This window comes from Oncorhynchus kisutch, linkage group LG10 (assembly GCF_002021735.2).
Source record: "Oncorhynchus kisutch isolate 150728-3 linkage group LG10, Okis_V2, whole genome shotgun sequence".
Lineage (NCBI taxonomy): Eukaryota > Metazoa > Chordata > Actinopteri > Salmoniformes > Salmonidae > Oncorhynchus > Oncorhynchus kisutch.
The window spans coordinates 62352250-62372121 of record NC_034183.2 but is presented as its reverse complement, the minus strand read 5'-3'; the positions used below and the strand labels follow the sequence as shown (position 1 = coordinate 62372121).

At 44.8% G+C, this 19872-nt stretch overlaps 1 protein-coding gene across 1 annotated transcript; it reads left to right on the top strand.

Moving 5' to 3' along the window:
- Window positions 1-308: 308 nt before the first annotated feature.
- LOC109897380 (sphingosine kinase 1-like) lies at window positions 309-19467 on the top strand. The gene is made up of 5 exons (XM_031834600.1): window positions 309-1163; window positions 10078-10227; window positions 12709-12803; window positions 12966-13081; window positions 15067-19467. The coding sequence occupies exons 1-5, from the start codon at window positions 737-739 to the stop codon at window positions 15935-15937; spliced, it is 1659 nt and encodes a 552-aa protein (XP_031690460.1). The 5' UTR covers window positions 309-736; the 3' UTR covers window positions 15938-19467.
- Window positions 19468-19872: the final 405 nt, after the last annotated feature.

Below are 19872 nucleotides of genomic sequence, written 5' to 3'. Positions count from 1 at the left end.
TGGTTGCAATCTGTCTCACTGAATGCACCTATTAATACATATTTGTGATTTCATTTACATATTTTCTTCTTTCTTTGCCCTCTGTTTGCAAGCCAGTGTCCCTTGGTGCACATGTATACACGTGTAGCACACTGGGAGGAATAAACTCCAGGACATAGCAGGCATATATCCGACTTTGTGAAATAATAATGGAAATATATATACCGGTAGTCTAGACCTAAATGAACAACATGGGATATTCTGACCATATAGCCTACAAATAGACAAATGAGATCCTTGGTTTGAAAATACCTAATTGCATTTGGTGAGGCTATAAGAGAGTCTACAAATAATATTCTAACATCGATAGATCGTATTATTTGCTACTGGTAAAATAGGGCCTTGAAGTAGCCTAGCCAATTCATTATCCACGAGGTAAATAGCAAAGCGGTAAATAGGCCTAACTGATCAACAATGTAACCAGTAGCCTGCAGCAAAATGGGTTATGGTAATATTTGCTCAAGATGCAAAATATTTATTATATTCCATGAGAAGAGGTGGATTCCTGACATGGGGCACCTTGTCCAACTTTCATTTCTCAGTGTGTGATTCCGCTTTTAGTCACTAGGGAGAGACTTTTCAACACGGAAAACAGCTGGTTGACTCCGGGTCCAACAGCAGTCAAACAGGCAGGGGCAGACAGCGGCAGTCATCCTCACCAACCGCACGCCGGTCTGCGGATCACATCGTCCACGGGATGGATAACGACATCGCCGAACCTGACCCATCCCAGCAGCGCAATGGTGTCGTGGAAGGGCTTTATGGAGAATTCACGGACTCGCTCAACGCAAAGGTCAGATATTCTGTGAGTTTGACTGAGAGTGCTCTCACTATTCAAAAGATCTCATCGTCACCTGGACAGGATGAGGTGGTTTTCCATTTAGCTGACTGTCTTGGCTGCCTGGCTTATAAAGTGGAGGACGAAGCGGATGTTGGGGCGTTCTTTACAGCCTATTTCTACCCGTTCAAGAGGCGATGGATAAGCACAGGCATGGCCCGGCAGAAAGTAGAGCAGTGCTTTCGGGTCGCACTGGTCCAGGACCCTCTCACTAATCTTCAAGAGGCAGAGAGATGGGCGCGTGCCATCAGAGAGGCTTCTATCCGCCAGATACCCCGACGACATGGTGAGAAGCAAGGCTGCATAGTTGAAATAAAACAGGTGTTTCTTTCTGGTATAGTTATGTTTGATGAGGGCGTAGGTTCTAATTTAATTTAGCCAAACAGCATCAAACTTTAGGCTCTTTATATGGATAACCTGAAAAGTCTGTCATCATTGCCATATACTGTGGGTCTATATGTTTCCTCATTTATTTAGGAGGAATTGTATACTCTGCCCAGGGACATGGGGCTTATAGATTCAGTTCAAAATGTGAGGGTAACTTTCCATCACCTTTATCCCATACTGCACCTAAGGTCCAGTAATTCACAACCTGCTTACTCGGTTTCTATAGAATAGGATAGGCTTAAGTGCCAACTGACTGGGTAAGCTTGGAGAAGGAAATGGAATGTCCTGGAAATGGAATGTTGTTCCTCTCTCACACCCAAGAACCAGCATTACCTGCTGTGGGAGGATGACTGCCAGGTACCCTTCTCAGGGTGAAATCATTTGCATAGATTTGCAACTGTGAAATTTCTGTATAATTTGTCAGGGGTAATTAAGTCATCGCAAAAGCAACATTGCTGAACCCAAGTACTCAAGTGATTGAACTCATCGTTTTTCAGCTAATGGTGCTTACGCAGGTTGTCTTGGATCAGGAAAAACCTTATTACAACACGACCGTATTCAAATGCCTACTTTTGAAATCTTCGGTCCATGTCATAGACTTAGTTCCATGTGCAGAGACCCGACTGACCCTACTGAATCTGTTCTGAACATGAAACAGAGTGCTGCTGATGCTAATTACCCAGTTATCACTCACTTAGGAGATCATTTAGTGTGGATGAAGTTGCCACAGGGAGAGCCATATGCAAAATATTATGCTGACATTCTGTCAAAATATCACACATTATTTTGAATTGAGTTTATCCAAGTTATTGCTACAAGATGAAATATCTCACATTAATATGTGCTTCATTAAATTGCATTATTAGATTGGTTTTATTGGTTTATTCGGATCCCCATTAGCTCTTGCGAAGCAGCAGCTATTCTTCCTGGGCTCCACACAAAAACATAGAACATGACAAGGAACAAAACACTGATAGGCTGATAGACAAGAACAGTCACGCAAATAAGATAGGAGTGCATGTGCCAAGGGCCTAAATAGGCAGAATGTAAGGGAATTTCCATCTGAATAAAAGGGAGAGCTGTCGAGGATTTAGTCAATCATGCATCTATTCGGTTTAAGTTGCAACAAGGAGACACCCTCCCGCATAGAAACATAAAAAATGTCTAACGGTCCTTCTCTGAGAAGGCACTTATATATTAATCAGATATTCTCTAAACATCAGCCCGAGAGCCTTGTATGAAGTCAAAATAAAAGACAGTGACTTTGTCAGCTGCTACAGAATCACACAGTGTTCATAATGTCATTGTGTGCCCAGTCCTTGTTTCCTCAGTAGCTCTGGCGTCAATCACTATCGAACGATATGAGAACAATCCATAACATTCAGTGACAGGTCTAGTGACCATCAACCCCTACACAAATGAGTATCATAAATAGAGCACTGGAAATCATGTATTACAGAACGGGAAAACATATACAGTGTACATATGCTAAGCATTGTGTTAATTATCTTAACTGAATATCAACTTTATTCATCTTAAATATTCCCCATTACACAGAGTGAAGATAATTGTCCATAAAACAGGGGTGCCTGCCTATTATCTGCTTAGGGTCCCATGCTTAGGGGCCCATGCTTAGGGGCACTCTCTAGACCCCTCAGTGGCATAGTTCTAGAGGAAACAGATATTTGATTTGGCAGTGACGGATTTGGAATGTTGGTTGCCAGAAATGGAGTCAGGTGTTGGTGGAATAAGGAATGAGGTCGCCCCGTGAATTGCCCTTTAGGTGTCCAAGGCAACTGAGACAAGGGTCTTTGTGTGAGTTGCACCTTAGGCCTGGAGCCAGCAGGAGTTGGAGTTTCAGAGCTTTGCCAAGAAGACAGATGGTAACCTGACCTGAGAGGTAACTGGTAGCATTCTCTCTGGCCTGCTGGACTTCAAAAGCCAGCAAAGAACATTTTTAAAATGTCAATTCGCACATATTAATGAAGTGTCTATCGATAGCCATGATAGCATGATGAACTGTGGCATGACTCAGGATTCCTGCTCTAGTACAAGAAGGCTTCTCCATCTGTAGTACAGTGCCTACTGCATAATGCAATGATATCATTAATTGATACGTTTTTTTTAGCATTCAAGATTCGGGCCAGACAATAATACAGTATTCAACAGAATATATTATGTATTTTAAATGAGTAACGGGACGCTAATAGATGCAACAAAATATGCCACATTAATTCCTTGTTCTAGAGCAGGGCTGTCAAACTCATTCCATGGAGGGCCTAGTGTCTGCAGGTTTTTGTTTTGCCTTTCAATTAAGACCTAGACAACCAGGTGAGGGGAGTGACCTTAATGTATGAAAATCAGAGGGACAGAGGGTGTAGGAAAGTCAGAGGGTGTATGAAAGTCAGAGGGACCGACTAATCCCTGTTCTAGAAGGTGTATGAAAGTCAGAGGGACCGACTAATCCCTGTTCTAGAGGGTGTATGAAAGTCAGAGGGACTGACTAATCCCTGTTCTAGAGGGTGTATGAAAGTCAGAGGGACCGACTAATCCCTGTTCTAGAGGGTGTATGAAAGTCAGAGGGACCGACTAATCCCTGTTCTAGAGGGTGTATGAAAGTCAGAGGGACCGACTAATCCCTGTTCTAGAGGGTGTATGAAAGTCAGAGGGACCGACTAATCCCTGAAGGGATATTTATGTTAATTCATTTCATTTTATCTGGTGATGCAGCTGGATAGGTTGGATTAAGAAGGCAATTGCTTTTTTTGCTGTAAGGTTAATGTTTAGGGAAAGCTATCAGACACTTTCAGTGCGTAATACCACATCATTTTGTTGAAACTGTAGATGCTAGATATTCCTTTAAAAAAAAGTATATTGTGGTTCAATCATAGCTTGACTGGGTAAGAACTGCACAGTATGTGTTTAAGTATCTGCAGTCTAGCATTCAGTTCTTGTCACAGCCAGGTAGTAACTGACTAAATGAGGTGTAAATAATGAAATCCTCAAACAATGTGATGTACCTTTGCACATCAAAGGCCATGGAAGTTAATATCCTGCTATTTGCAATGCTTAGAGGTACCATGAAATGAATGTCTGCATTTTTTACTTTTGACAGTCTTGACTTTCACGAAGGTAAAAAGTTTTCAGTGTGAACTTAAACGACTAAAACCAGATATGAAGTATTTAGAAAAGATAATGGACCTATATATTTTTAAATAAGATCATCTTTGATAACTAACAATCACCAAAATAGAAACTCTGGGAGAATCTAAAATTCAAAAAATGTTATGGCCCCCATTGATTTTGTTATAATGTTTGAGTCACTCAGACAGCATAAGAACATGACATAAGCCATGGCAAAATGTATAAAATTGCAGGAAATTAGCTTTAAAAAGTCAAAATGTTGTCTCTCTGTGTGTGTTCCACAGAGAGGGTATGTATCTGTCACTGTGATATCGCCCTACGGCCCAATGCTCTGCTGGCGCCACAGTGTCTCTCAGTGATGGAGACAAGAGCTGAACGGTGCCCCTGCTACATCAGTGGCCTCTCACCCCAGCCAGGATGTTCCCCCGGGGCCCTCATCTCCCTCTCTGCTCCCTCAGACAGGCCTGCCTGTGACAGGCTGTCAGGGCCCCTGGCTCTACCTCTGTGGGCTGGGTGTCTAACCCCCAACCCTAATCTTGGACTCACTCAAGCTTGTTTGCAGATATGCCAGCTATGTCTGAGTCATGGAGGTAGTGTTACACCTTGGGGACACCTGAGACAGCATTGTCTTTTGTTTTCCTCAGTGTTCTGGCTAGTTTTCACTTATATTGATGTGTTAAAGCAATAATGCAATAGTGTGTGGACATAATGAGAGATATTATGTTCTAAATTCATGTGTTTGGTAATACTATATTTATTGCTTTAGTAGTATATTGATTATACACAACAAAGTTGATCAGTTAATCAGTTCCGTTAATTTGATCCCAGCCTCAGTACTTTGTTAGTACTCACACTTACTCAGCCACCCCACCTCTCTGTTTACCCTTTTCCTCAGAGAAACACACACACTAGCTTGCTTGTCAGACAGCCCTTCAGCATGAGTCAGGGTCACATCTGCCCACAGGCCCTTAACCACAGCCTCACACACACACACACACACACACACACACACACACACACACACACACACACACACACACACACACACACACACACACACACACACACACACACACACACACACACACACACACACACACACACATACACACACACACACACACAGGACCTAAGAGGTTGTTTCCACAGAAATGACTCTGGGCAGCATGTTACAAAATATGACTTAGGGAATGGGCATCAAAGCTTTAATTATTAAATCAAAAACAAGATTGAGCTGGCTCTTCATTTAGGGTCCTCACTGTTTCTGTAACCAACTGAAACAGAAGCCCTGTTCATACCTAGTTCTAACATGCGCCTTGTGTCCTGAACTTGTCAGTATTCTGATTGTGCCCACATTTTTAGACAGGTGTAGACGATGAAAAGACACATTGTGATTTGATTGTAATCAGATCTTCCTGAGGTAGTCAGGCACGGATTGTGTCTGGATATCAGTCAAGTGTAAACAGATCTCCAATGGTCAAACTATTTCAATTATCATTATACCAGCCTCAAACATCATTGACAGATACCACCATTGATTTATGCCACCAGTAATTGTCTTAAAATAAATACATTCATGTTATTTTGAAAGAATATCTGTCAAATAATTTGTTTACAGGGAGGCACCAGCTAATCTGGTCACAATGCGGACACAGTGAACGGATAAGAGACACATTTTAATACAATGTGTAGACACGACAAACCTTGATCACATTGGATCATATTGATCAGATCACATGTTAGCGCAAGGTGTAGACAATGCTATAATGAACCCTGTATGACTGCTACTGAAACCTTTGTAACTATCAAGCTCTGATAACCAACTTCAATTCGGATAGCTTTGCTTTCGTGCTGTATCCATGTGAAGGAGTTTTTTTTCCTGTGATAAGTGAAACACAGAGCTGTACAGTATTTCTAGTTGCAGTCCATAGGTGCACAAACGTACACTTCTTTTAATGTCAACTCAATATGTTTTCCATACCCAAGATAGACCTAATAATGATAACCAGTCTTTGACTGATTAGATCACCTGTGAGAACACCTCTTATTGACCCAGGAACCATGGAAATGCTTCCTCGACATATACTCTGAGGCTTCTGGGAGCTGAAGCAATGGGAGGCCCTATGTTTGAAAGTAACGTTACCAAGTTAATGAGTAGACTAACGTCTAGATTGCGTCTTTAGTTTTAGCCCCAAGCAACCATTAATGTACTGCTACAGGAGACTGAAGTAGTCAGGAGACAGGAAACACAGCAGAATACAGCAGAGCATGATATTGCTTACATGGAAATATCTCATGTTCTGTGGTGGTAAAGGCGGTGCTGAATTCCTACTCACAAGCTGTCAGGGGAGGATGTTAAACCGCCTCTGTATTTGAGGCACAAGGACTACAGCATTGGCTTTGACCCCTGAGGAGGCAGCGATTGTTCTGTCATCCCTGAACTGTTTTATCGAAGCCTTTATTTGGCTCATTGTATTGAGAGCATTTTATAGAGCTCATTTGACCTCACTTGAGTGGAAAAACGGACCCTAAAAGTTATGTACCATTGTGTCTGAAAGACATGTAGTCATAGCCTTTTGTGTATAAAAGCCACATTGTGTAATGTGAAGAAAAAAATACAATGTCAACCCTTTGTATGAATGGGGAAGAGTTAGCAAGACTGTGTTTTGATACTGTCTTAATACTGCTCTTTCTGATGGTTTCACACCTCACTTTGAGATATTTCGGTACCTCTGCTGTCCCTGCACAGGAGCCAAATGAGTAGGAGGTGCCACTCCAGCCGGCTGGTAATTGGATTTCTGGGCAGGGACAGGGAAGGCCAGACGGCACTGGGCATGAACCAGACAGAGGGGCCTTGTGTGGAGGGACAGTGGCACAGCAGGGTAAGGGTGTACTGGTGCCAGTCCTGTTGGCATGAGGCTACAGGATGGAATTTACTGGGCAGCGCGATGGCTGTTTCACTGCTCCCAGGGGTCCAATTAGGCCCATGGGACCGGTCCCAATGCCCAGCAGAACCGGACTCACACTCGCTGGTGGGTAGTTGCTACCGCATGTGGCACATGCAGGGTTCAGAGGATAATGCTCAACTGCCAACCTTGATCCGGTACTGATAATGTCTGACAGAGTTAATTTGCGTCTGAAGTACTACCATAACCACAAACAAGTGTAATCTCTGTAAAAATGACCCCAATTAGTCGATTGGTCGATTGTTTGGTCAATAGGCTGTTGCTTGACCAAGATTTTTTTAGTAGTGGCAAATACAGTGCCTTGCGAAAGTATTCGGCCCCCTTGAACTTTGCGACCTTTTGCCACATTTCAGGCTTCAAACATAAAGATATAAAACTGTATTTTTTTGTGAAGAATCAACAACAAGTGGGACACAATCATGAAGTGGAACGACATTTATTGGATATTTCAAACTTTTTTAACAAATCAAAAACTGAAAAATTGGGCGTACAAAATTATTCAGCCCCCTTAAGTTAATACTTTGTAGCGCCACCTTTTGCTGCGATTACAGCTGTAAGTCGCTTGGGGTATGTCTCTATCAGTTTTGCACATCGAGAGACTGAAATTTCTTCCCATTCCTACTTGCAAAACAGCTCGAGCTCAGTGAGGTTGGATGGAGAGCATTTGTGAACAGCAGTTTTCAGTTCTTTCCACAGATTCTCGATTGGATTCAGGTCTGGACTTTGACTTGGCCATTCTAACACCTGGATATGTTTATTTTTGAACCATTCCATTGTAGATTTTGCTTTATGTTTTGGATCATTGTCTTGTTGGAAGACAAATCTCCGTCCCAGTCTCAGGTCTTTTGCAGACTCCATCGGGTTTTCTTCCAGAATGGTCCTGTATTTGGCTCCATCCATCTTCCCATCAATTTTAACCATCTTCCCTGTCCCTGCTGAAGAAAAGCAGGCCCAAACCATGATGCTGCCACCACCATGTTTGTCTGTTTGGGAAACTCTGAGAGCCCAGGATATTTTTACATATTGGCAATGGCAATAGAAGTAATTTTTTTATTTTAATAATTGTCATTTAGATAGAATTGTGATTAACTACATGACATTGATTTTGAGACATGAGGACTTTAATATAAATTAAATTAAACTGTTCCATGAATATGTGCATATGAAAATCATAACTGGCACGCAGATCAGGAGAAATGGTATGATAACTTGGCACTCCAAATGGAAAAGGCTGCCAACCGCTGGTGTATTCTATTACTGGCAACTTCAGGAGCATAATGGCAGAATCTGCGAAGCCCAGCAGCAGCGAGAAGAGGAGGGTCGGGTCAGGAACAGGTTAGGTTTATTGATCTCTGGCTTCCTCTTCAGTAATTTGTGTGTCTTAATTTTTAATCGCAGTGCTTAAAGCATCAGACAAGCTAAGTAGCCTGCATATAGTTGATTTTATTCAAACATAGGGTGTCTATAAATGGAAAAAATTATGTTTGTAATTTTGGAACAATCTATTGGTCGAAAGAACAGACGACTCTCGACTAAGATTTGTTTTTGTCGGGGACAGCCCTAAATCTCTCTTATGATTTACTATGGCCTCTGAGAAGACAGTGTCCCCTGTGCAGAAAGACAAGGGCATCTATAGTAACTACAGTATCAGAGGCTAGGAGTTCATCCTGAGTTAAAAATTACTGTCTCTGAAATGATCTCTCATGGCGCTCTGCAACATCTGAACAAGTTCTGCCAGCTTTGAATTATTCCGTTGGTGTCTGGTGATAATTCTAAAGATAACCAGACAGATCATAACAGAGTAGCATTACTTAAAGAAATTCTCCGGTACTTGTGTATACTTTTTAGCCAGTAGTTCTGAAAGTAGCACTCATGAGCCAAAAGTGGTCCCCGAAAATGGTGTACTACCTCACTTATGTGCAGATATGTGCACCACGTCATTGCTTTCTCTCTCGCTCTGCTCTGTGTGCATCTTGCTAGCTTTCACTAAAATTGCGAGGGGCTGAAGCTCATTGGCTGGAACTCAAATTGCTATGGGGCTGGCCCACCTGTGGGAAAATGTAGGGACAATAGCGCAGCACAGAAAAACTGTTGCTTTCAAACTAGGGATTTGTGGCTAATTTAGGCAAAACTGCAGATTGACACATCCAGCCCAAAGCGGGAGGTTTAAAAAATACTTAGTATTCGCCAAAGTTCTGGAGCATATCTTCAACTTCAACATTAGGGGAATGACTTGAGGTGGCATATGTTTTGTTAGACTTACATTTCTGGGGGAAAATAAGTGGGTCACAAAAACAATAACGTCAAGCACCATCTGTGAGTGAATGGTGTCACTGCCCTTGGCATCACTGTTTAATGCAATTTTTTTAACACTGTTTTTCTGCCAAGGGATCTAGAGGGTAGAGACTCCTTTCATAACCTGTTTGACATGTCTGAGATTGATGTCAGAAAAACATTTTGGAAGACAATGGAGAGTCATATGATTGATGTTTCCTTGATACTAGAAAATTAAGTGGAGCAATTCTTCCCTTGACAGCTTGAGAATACCAACTCACAAACTATTCCTTCTTCCCTCTTCTGTTTATCTACATCTCTCACTCTATTGCTCTCTTTTTTTCCTATTCTCTCTCTCTCTCTCTCTCTCTCTCTCTCTCTCTCTCTCTCATCTCTCTCTCTCTCTCTCTCTCTCTCACTCTCTCTCAGATGTGAAGTATTATGAGCTACGGCGGCCCTGCAGGGTCATGGTTCTGGTGAACCCCCAGAGTGGGCGGGGCCAGGCTCTCCAGCTTTTCTCCGGGCAAATCGAGCCCATGCTCACCGAGGCTTCAGTCCCCTACACATTGGTCATCACTGGTCAGTCCCATACACACACTGGTCACTGGTCAGTCCCATACACACACTGGTCAACACTCAGTCCCTTACACACCTACCTGCTTGAACCCTATTATCTCACTGCCCTGATTGCATACACACACACACACATGCACACGCGCACGCACGCACGCACACACACACACACACACACACAGTGTTTGACTCTGCACTGCCTTGTTGGATCCCCTGCTCCCAGTATTATATACTCTCAACTGCTTTTCACTAACAGTAGCAATGAGTTCAAAGTCACTGAACTCTGCATAACCTTTCACTGAAAAAAAGTCAGGTATCTTTGAGCAGCAGGAACAATCCAAGGAGCCAGAAAGACTTTTAAAAATCACTTCAGCTACACATTAACACCACCACCTATACTTCACCATCACCCAGTATAGCTGACAAGAAACTATCTCTGCCAGTGTTACAAACCATCACCAAGACACCTATGAGTTGTTCAATGCCTTCTTAATCTTTGAAACAACTGAAAAAGGAGAGAACAGAGAGAGAGGAGAAAGAGTGAGTTCAGTCCCAGGGGACATGGGGAAGGTTAGCATCTGCATGGTGATGAAAAAAGGCAGGCTAATTACCGACGTTCGGCGTGACGATGCTGGGAGCTGGGGCTGGTAGAATATGTGTCACCAGAGGCTCTCTTGGCTAGCGCTCAGCTAGCACGGTTTCCCCTCCACTGCCTGGGTACTGTAGCTAGCCTGTCTGAGTGGATTAACCAGCGCCACCTCGCTGCCCTGCCTGGGTACTGTAGCTAGCCTGTCTGAGTGGATTAACCAGCGCCACCTCGCTGCCCTGCCTGGGTACTGTAGCTAGCCTGTCTGAGTGGATTAACCAGCGCCACCTCGCTGCCCTGCCTGGGTACTGTAGCTAGCCTGTCTGAGTGGACTAACCAGCGCCACCTCGCTGCCCTGCCTGGGTACTGTAGCTAGCCTGTCTGAGTGGATTAACCAGCGCCACCTCGCTGCCCTGCCTGGGTACTGTAGCTAGCCTGTCTGAGTGGATTAACCAGCGCCACCTCGCTGCCCTGCCTGGGTACTGTAGCTAGCCTGTCCGAGTGGATTAACCAGCGCCACCTCGCTGCCCTGCCTGGGTACTGTAGCTAGCCTGTCTGAGTGGATTAACCAGCGCCACCTCGCTGCCCTGCCTGGGTACTGTAGCTAGCCTGTCTGAGTGGATTAACCAGCGCCACCTCGCTGCCCTGCCTGCCTCCACTTAGGGAATGGAGCCCTGCAGAACTATCATGTCACCTACTAGTCTATGCCAGAGGACTAAGGCACTCTGAGAGGATCGTCTTTCAGCGAGGGGGTGAATCTGGGGTTTTCTGTGGTGTGTGTTCATGTGCTTGTGTGCACCTGCATGTGTGTATCTCCCTCAGAAACTGAGGGAGCTCATGTGGAAAACAGTTCAATGTTCAAGTAGCTATGTATTCAGGAACTGAGAGCAAAAAAATGTTATGTTGGGCATGCGGTATCATCCTAACACAAAAGGGACCTTGGTTCATATCACATTAATAGAGAGTAGCTACCAAGCTATAGCTCATCAGAAGAGACGATTACGTAAAATTCAGAAAGTCAAGAGATGTTGAGTTAGCTCCTGCCTATGTGTGTTTGTGTGTGGCAGTGACCCTGTGAATAAGGAGAGGGCTGGGAAGTGCAGCCTCAGCCTCCAACCAGCAGTGCTGAGTCAGCCGCAGCAGCCTCCCTCTGCTTTTGCCTGATAGCACAGGACCACATCACTCCGCTCTCAGTCTTCCCATACATACCAAACAGCATGGACTTAAAGGAAACTCAGTGGGTGAGGGAGGGCTAGGGGACAGGTAAATGTTATGCTAGGAGAGGAGGAGAAGAGGAGGAGGAGAGGGGGGGTGGATGTAGTAATGTCTTCTGGTCATTTTTCAAACCTCAACACATACGGTAACTCAAGCAGAAAAGTAATGCCCTTGTGATGACAATGCCTCAACACACCCACAGAGACACACCCACAGAGACACACAATTGCAATAACAACCAAACACAGTGCTGCCTTTAGCAGAGCTGATATTTGCTGCAGAACACAAGTCTCAGCTAGCAGAATGGTGCTAGACAGTGTGCTTAGGGGGGATCCAATAAGAGCCCCTGCAGTGCGACTGTCTCAAGGACATCTCCAATAAAACTCCACTAAACAAACAGAGTCGGCCCCAGTCGTCACATCAACTATCACAGCAATGGCAGATGTTTGCACTAAGTCCTGCTGCTTTGAAGACTGCCATTGGCCAGTTGAATAGCCACTGCTCGGTCTAATGATATGTATGGACTGATAGAGGGAAATTGAATCCCTTTTCTCTCCCATCCCACTGATCCCTCCCTGGGGGCTTCTGGTGAAGGGAGGCCATCTCTCGGACCTTATTCTCGCTCTCTTTCCTCCCTCCTTCTCACTGTCTCTCTCTCTCATGGCGTTTCTCTCTGTCTCCCATAGAGCACCAGAACCATGCGAGGGACCTGGTGAGAGAGACTGATCTGTCACAGTGGGACGCTCTGGTCATCCTGTCAGGAGACGGGCTGCTGTTCGAGGTGCCAAAAGTATAGACACTGCATGAACACATTTCCAGCATAGCTAACTTGTCTAAAGTTTCCCTAAGACTGTTTGAATAAGCCGTGTGGTTTGTGGGGTACAACTCTCAGTTGGAGGGTCGTGGCCTGATGCTGTTTGTGTGTGTTTGCCTGTCCGGTCAGGTGTTGAATGGTCTTCTGGAGAGAGAGGACTGGGAGGAGGCCATCCAGACCCCACTGGGCATCTTACCAGGGGGCTCGGGCAACGCCCTGGCAGCCTCTGTCCACCACTACACTAAGTAAGTCCACTAATGAGACATTTAAATGGATAGAGTACAGTAGAATGGAAAGCAATAGGAAAACTGGCCTGGACAAAGAAGGTGATTTATCCCCTTTCTATGGATGTAATTATCTGACTGGGCAGATTAGGCACATTTCTCGAGAGACAAGGGAGAGAGACAGTGTCTGCTTCAGCTTTACACTTCATAAAGTCCAAGGAGAGTCATTATTTGACAGTTGCTGATAGCTACTTTTAATGGAGTGATGTAATGGGTTCTAGAGCAACTGGAAATTCAGTGGACTACTACTGAGGTAGTGTCTGGACCGCTTTTATTACTGCTGTTTGTGAAATATGAGCCCCCTAAATATACAACGTCAACAGAAAAACAACAACAAAATACACAGCGAGTTGTATAACATCAGATATCTATCACAGTTGAATAAAGCTTTGCAACCTATGAACAACCCTAACCCTAACACCCCTGTTCAACCCAAACCAAGCTAACCCTAGCCACACCATTACCCTAGCCACACCATTACCCTAGCCACAACCATTACCCTAGCCACACCATTACCCTAGCCACACCATTACCCTAGCCACAGCCATTACCCTAGCCACACCATTACCCTAGCCACAACCATTACCCTAGCCAAAACCATTACCCTAGCCACATCCCTTACCCTAGCCACAACCCTTACCCTAGCCACACCATTACCCTAGCCACAACCATTACCCTAGACATAACCATTACCCTAGCCACAACCATTACCCTAGCCACACCATTACCCTAGCCATAACCATTACCCTAGCCACAACCCTTACCCTAGCCACAACCATTACCCTTGCCAAAACCATTACCCTAGCCACATCCCTTACCCTAGCCACAACCCTTACCCTAGCCACAACCATTACCCTAGCCACATCCCTTACCGTAGCCACAACCCTTACCCTAGCCACAACCCTTACCCTAGCCACATCCCTTACCCTAGCCACAACCCTTACCCTAGCCACATCCCTTAACCTAGCCACAACCATTACCCTAGCCACAACCCTTACCCTATCCACAACCCTTACCCTAGCCACATCCCTTACCCTAGCCACACCCTTACCCTAGCCACAACCCTTACCCTAGCCACAACCCTTACCCTAGCCACATCCCTTACCCTAGCCACAACCATTACCCTAGCCACAGCCCTTACCCTAGCCACAACCCTTACCCTAGCCACAACCCTTACCCTAGCCACAGCCCTTACCCTAGCCACAACCCTTACCCTAGCCACAACCCTTACCCTAGCTTCATGTCCACACCCCAGTTCAACACTAACCCCGTTATCTTACAGTCAGACAGTGAAGATGGTTATGTTTAAAGTACTGTAACTGTCCAGCGTTTCCAGATCTCTATGAAATATGACCTATAATTATGTACAATATGAGTTAAATAGTGTTCCTTCCCAAAAAATGTAATTAAGAATGTTAAAAACAGCTTTTCTGTGTTGGAATGGTGTGGGCATACCCCAACAACAGAATGGTGTGGGTGTACAGTGTACCGGTCATTAAAAATATTAATGTGAGTAAACTGCTGATTGGCCAGCTCATCCTCCTCAGGAGTATGACATCATACTCTATGAGGAGATGGCAAGCATTTTTGAAACAGTCACTATTGAGTTTTTCTCCTAGTTGTACTTCGGCCACAAAAACGAGTATAGGACGAGTCAACAACATTATTTGGGTATGAGTTAGCAGAATATGAATTTAAAAGTGAGATTTTCACTGGACAGTTACTTTAAAACAATGGGATTAGGATTTAACCGGCTTGTGGACATGAACCTAGGGTTAGGGTTATGGCGAGGGTTAGGGTTACTGCTGTAAGTACAATGTATTACCATTCTAGAGTTAGGGTTAGGGTCATTACTTTTAAGTTAAGGAGTAGCTCCGGCTCAATTGAACCACAGACTGATACCTAACTGCCTCAGTCCACTGTGAGCTGACTGCTACTCCCTGCAGGTCTCCCCCGGCCTGGGGTAAGGAGCTGCTGCTGAGCTGTGGCTTCCTGCTGTGTAAAGGCCTGGTGACTCAGCTGGACCTGGTCTCTGTCCACCTGGCCTCCAGCCAGCGCATCTTCTCCTTCCTCTCCCTGGCCTGGGGCTTCGTGGCCGACGTCGACATTGAGAGCGAGAAGTACCGCCTTGTTGGCCCCATGCGATTCCTGGTGGGTACGCTGATGCGCCTGGCCTCCCTCAAGGTATATCAAGGTAGGCTGGCATACCTGCCTGCTCCTCCCTTCACACCCCAGAACTCCTCCCTCTGCTCCTCTCTACCCTGTGGGCCCAACAGCTCCCCCAATCAGAACTCTCGCCACAACCACATCACAAACTCCAACCACAGCACAAACTCCAACCACAACACCGCCCACAACTCCTCCAACATTGCCATCACAACCATGAGGACCGAGCCCCAACCAGTCAACCAGAAGGGGCCTCCCGACTCGCTCCTAGCAGACCTGGAGCAGCCGGTGCCTGATCATTGGACAGTAGTGAATGAGGAAGACTTTGTACTGGTATTGGCCATGTTCCAGTCCCACTTGGCTGAGGACCTGTTTGCAGCCCCTGGGGCCGCAGCAGACGACGGCTTCATCCACCTGTTGTATGTGCGTGCAGGCATCTCCAGGCTAGCTCTGCTCACACTCTTCATGACCATGGAGAAGGGGGGGCACCTGGCTATTGGCTGCCCACACCTTGTGTATGAGAGGGTGAAGGCCTTTCGCCTGGAGCCTCTGTCCCCCGAGGGAGCAATCACTGTGGACGGGGAGATGGTGGAGTACGGGCCAGTACAGGCCCAGGTTCATGAAGGAATCGCCAGGCTCATCTCAGGCTGAGAATCTACTCAGAGAGTTTGTCCTCCCCACAGCTCTGACTTCTCGCTCCCTTTCTTACTCTGTCTACTGTATATACAAAGTGCCAAAGACATTATATCAGCCTTTGGAAAATCCCCCCTCTTTTTTTCTACAGATACATTCAGTATCTATCTCTGTGTCCTGTTGTTTAGAGATCCCTCCCTTTCCTCTCCATGCTTCATTCAGGGTCAAAGCCATGGATGTTCTTGCAGCTGGCTGGTCTCAGCTAAGAGTGTGTGTGTATGATAGTGTTTTGTGAGCGGTGTGTTTAGTAGGGAGGGGCCCATGGCTGTGGAGTACCTTGTGTACACTTATTAGTGTGACACAAGTGAAGAGAAGCACATTCTTCTGTCCCGCGAGGATGTGGCAGGCAACCAGCTCTACGCCCCGCTATCTAGCCCCGGGGTAATCATTCTGTGGAGGATGAGACACAGGCCTGACATGAAGGCCTTCCCCCCTCAGGATATACTGTTCGAGTCATGGATGTAGGTTCTCTATGGAGAAGCACAACATTGGAGAATGGCAGCATTGTAAACCTCCACCAATGATATTAGGTTACTCTTCTCCCTCTCACCAGTGAAAACCTCTCCTTTACCTCTGTGTTTAATGGATGGGGTGGAAGGGGTTAGGTGCTAGTGAGGTCGTGTTAAAGCAGCATGGAGGTTCAGGAACCTGGCCAGCTGAGGTTACTTTCTTATATATCTCGCCTGTCTCCTACCCTGCTGCTGCTGCAGCTCAAACCAACATGCTTCCTGGACCACCTTCTTCCTGACACACACACACAAACACACAGGCTTGACACTCCCTTTCAGATCTGGAGCACTCAGCAAGGAGGGGGATGGTCTCGTCTGCTACATATGACCCCTTCTAGCTGTGTTAAGGTTGTACTCCCTCCTCCTACACAAGATGTTGGAGCCATCAGCACCTAATGTGTCCTTATTCTGAAGCTTTATGGGTGAATGAATAATACTAGCTGATGGAACTACAAGCAGTTGAAGATAAAAGGACCATTGTTGATCTTTATGAACGGTTTTATTGTAGATAAAATAATATAAATATTTATGTTGTTTTCTGTCCAAACACACACTAAGAAGGGAAACATGGTTTTGCACTACGCAGCACTGCATGGGTCAGTGGGCTTTGCACATTGATTCCATCAATAAGAGTTGGAGCGACCAGGCCAGAGTGCTGCGCTCTCTACTGGGGCCTTTTTCTTGTCGGGGTGGAGATGAGGAGCATTAGTGCACAGGAGCATTAGTGCACAGGAGCATTAGTGCACTGGAGCATTAGTGCACAGGAGCATTAGTGCACTGGAGCAGAGACAAGCGCAAATGTGAGCATTATCATCAGTTCTACTCGCACCAGTTCATGCCAGGTTGGGTTCACCCCAGAGATATAACAATTACTGGTGTAACTAATCCTAGAGCACACACTTGGTTTGGTTTGGCTCAAAATGTCATATGGGTGGAAGGGTTTTAATGTACTGTATAATGAATCTAAAAGGATGCTTAAAATGACTCTACCTGAAGGTATGCTGACTGCAGATGTAACATTAACTTCTCCCATTCTGATTTCGATCTTCCATGTCTGTGCCTGTACCTGACTTTGATATGCCTTTAGATAAATACAAGTTTAAGTTTCATTTGTCACATGCACAACATGCTTAACTTGAAAGCCCTACCCAACAGTGCAGTATTATATACCTCAGGTACGGTAGCTCATGCTAGACTGTGTATACTGAGTATATATATATATATATATATAAGTATAATAAATAAACAAGGGGGGAAAACACAAGAAAGAAGAAAGAAGAGAGGAAGCTATATACAGTGTCAGAGATACTGGAGTTTTGAGGTAGATAGGAAAATGTAGGCAGGGATTAAGAGAAAGTGACTGGAAGCAGGATAAATCATTTATTATAATAATATTAAACATACTGTATGGTACCTTTTACCCCATACATACCTATCTACCTACATAATCCTCATTTGTCAGGCTCTGCTGGTGGTGTTGACAAGGTCATAGACCATGCATACACAAGTTTAAGCACATATCCAAATTGAGAGATTAGCTATGCAAATTCTTTCAATGTGGGCCGTTCTGGGACACCTCACTGCTCTTTATGCAGTGTAAGGGGTCCCCCTAGTGGATTTACCTTAACCAGTCATTGCAGTGCAAATGGTGGAAGTTCTGACAAAGTACTTGCACATGTGTTTCTATGGTACAACAGTAGTACTGTATAAAATCTTATGATAGCTCACTTTCATTCTTTGTATGTTTGGTTGCATTGATTCACTAGCATACTGGTATCCAGGTTATGAAAAAAATTACGAGCCATTTTGAATTCAACTACAATCAGTTCATAATCAATTCCTAATCATATTTCCATCTGAATATCAAAAACCTGCATTTGAATCACCTCAGGTACGGTAGCTCATGCTAGACTGTGTATACTGAGTACCATCTCTCCTCAACCGAACAGACAAGCGGACATCCATTGCTGACCCTGGCTGACCCTAGTGACTGTTATGTAATATGTATAAAAAACAACCGGTCTCAACACATCTGAGTGGAGTAATTGCAATTGTGTTGAACTACTGTTATCTTCTCTGTCCTGTACCCTTGGCTGGTAGGTGGACTGTGGAGTGACTACATCATAGTACTGTTATCTTCTCTGTCCTGTACCCTTGGCTGGTAGGGTGGACTGTGGAGTGACTACATCATAGTACTGTTATCTTCTCTGTCCTGTACCCTTGGCTGGTAGGGTGGACTGTGGAGTGACTACATCATAGTACTGTTATCTTCTCTGTCCTGTACCCTTGGCTGGTAGGGTGGACTGTGGAGTGACTACATCATAGTACTGTTATCTTCTCTGTCCTGTACCCTTGGCTGGTAGGGTTGACTGTGGAGTGACTACATCATAGTACTGTTATCTTCTCTGTCCTGTACCCTTGGCTGGTAGGGTGGACTGTGGAGTGACTACATCATAGTACTGTTATCTTCTCTGTCCTGTACCCTTGGCTGGTAGGGTGGACTGTGGAGTGACTACATCATAGTACTGTTATCTTCTCTGTCCTGTACCCTTGGCTGGTAGGGTTGACTGTGGAGTGACTACATCATAGTACTGTTATCTTCTCTGTCCTGTACCCTTGGCTGGTAGGGTGGACTGTGGAGTGACTACATCATAGTACTGTTATCTTCTCTGTCCTGTACCCTTGGCTGGTAGGGTGGACTGTGGAGTGACTACATCATAGTACTGTTATCTTCTCTGTCCTGTACCCTTGGCTGGTAGGGTGGACTGTGGAGTGACTACATCATAGTACTGTTATTAATATTCAAATACTGCTGTAGTCTTCTCATTGCATTCATGTCATTTTTTATGTCATCATTACCGTGTAGGAGAGAGATCTATATTTTTCCAGTGTTTCATTTAGTAAGAACCACAACTAAAATACATGAATCATGCTGTATTGACTGTCTGAATGGTAATAAAATCCCCAAATTCTTCAAGAGTTCTGTCTTGTTCATCATTAGCAGCCATCTTTTCCAGAGAGCATCAACAATGTTAATAGTTTTTATATAAAGTGAAAATGATCACCCAGTGGTTAATATTGTCCATTACAGGTGTTGTGTATTTGAGGGTGTATTAAAGTTCTGCTTGTAGGACCAGAATAATTGTATCTTTATGATAGCAGTGTTCCAATGTCAGTACTGCTGACAGCTTCTCTACCTCTAACCATGGATACCCATTCTAAATATCCACCTGTTGAGAGAGTAACCACTAAATAATATCATTTGTTGGCCTATACTAAGGAGACCGGTATAGAGAACCTGGCTGGAGCAAGAGTTGACCACAATTACTCCATGCCTACTCCATGCCTACTACTCCCAAATATACAGGAGAATATCCACTTTGC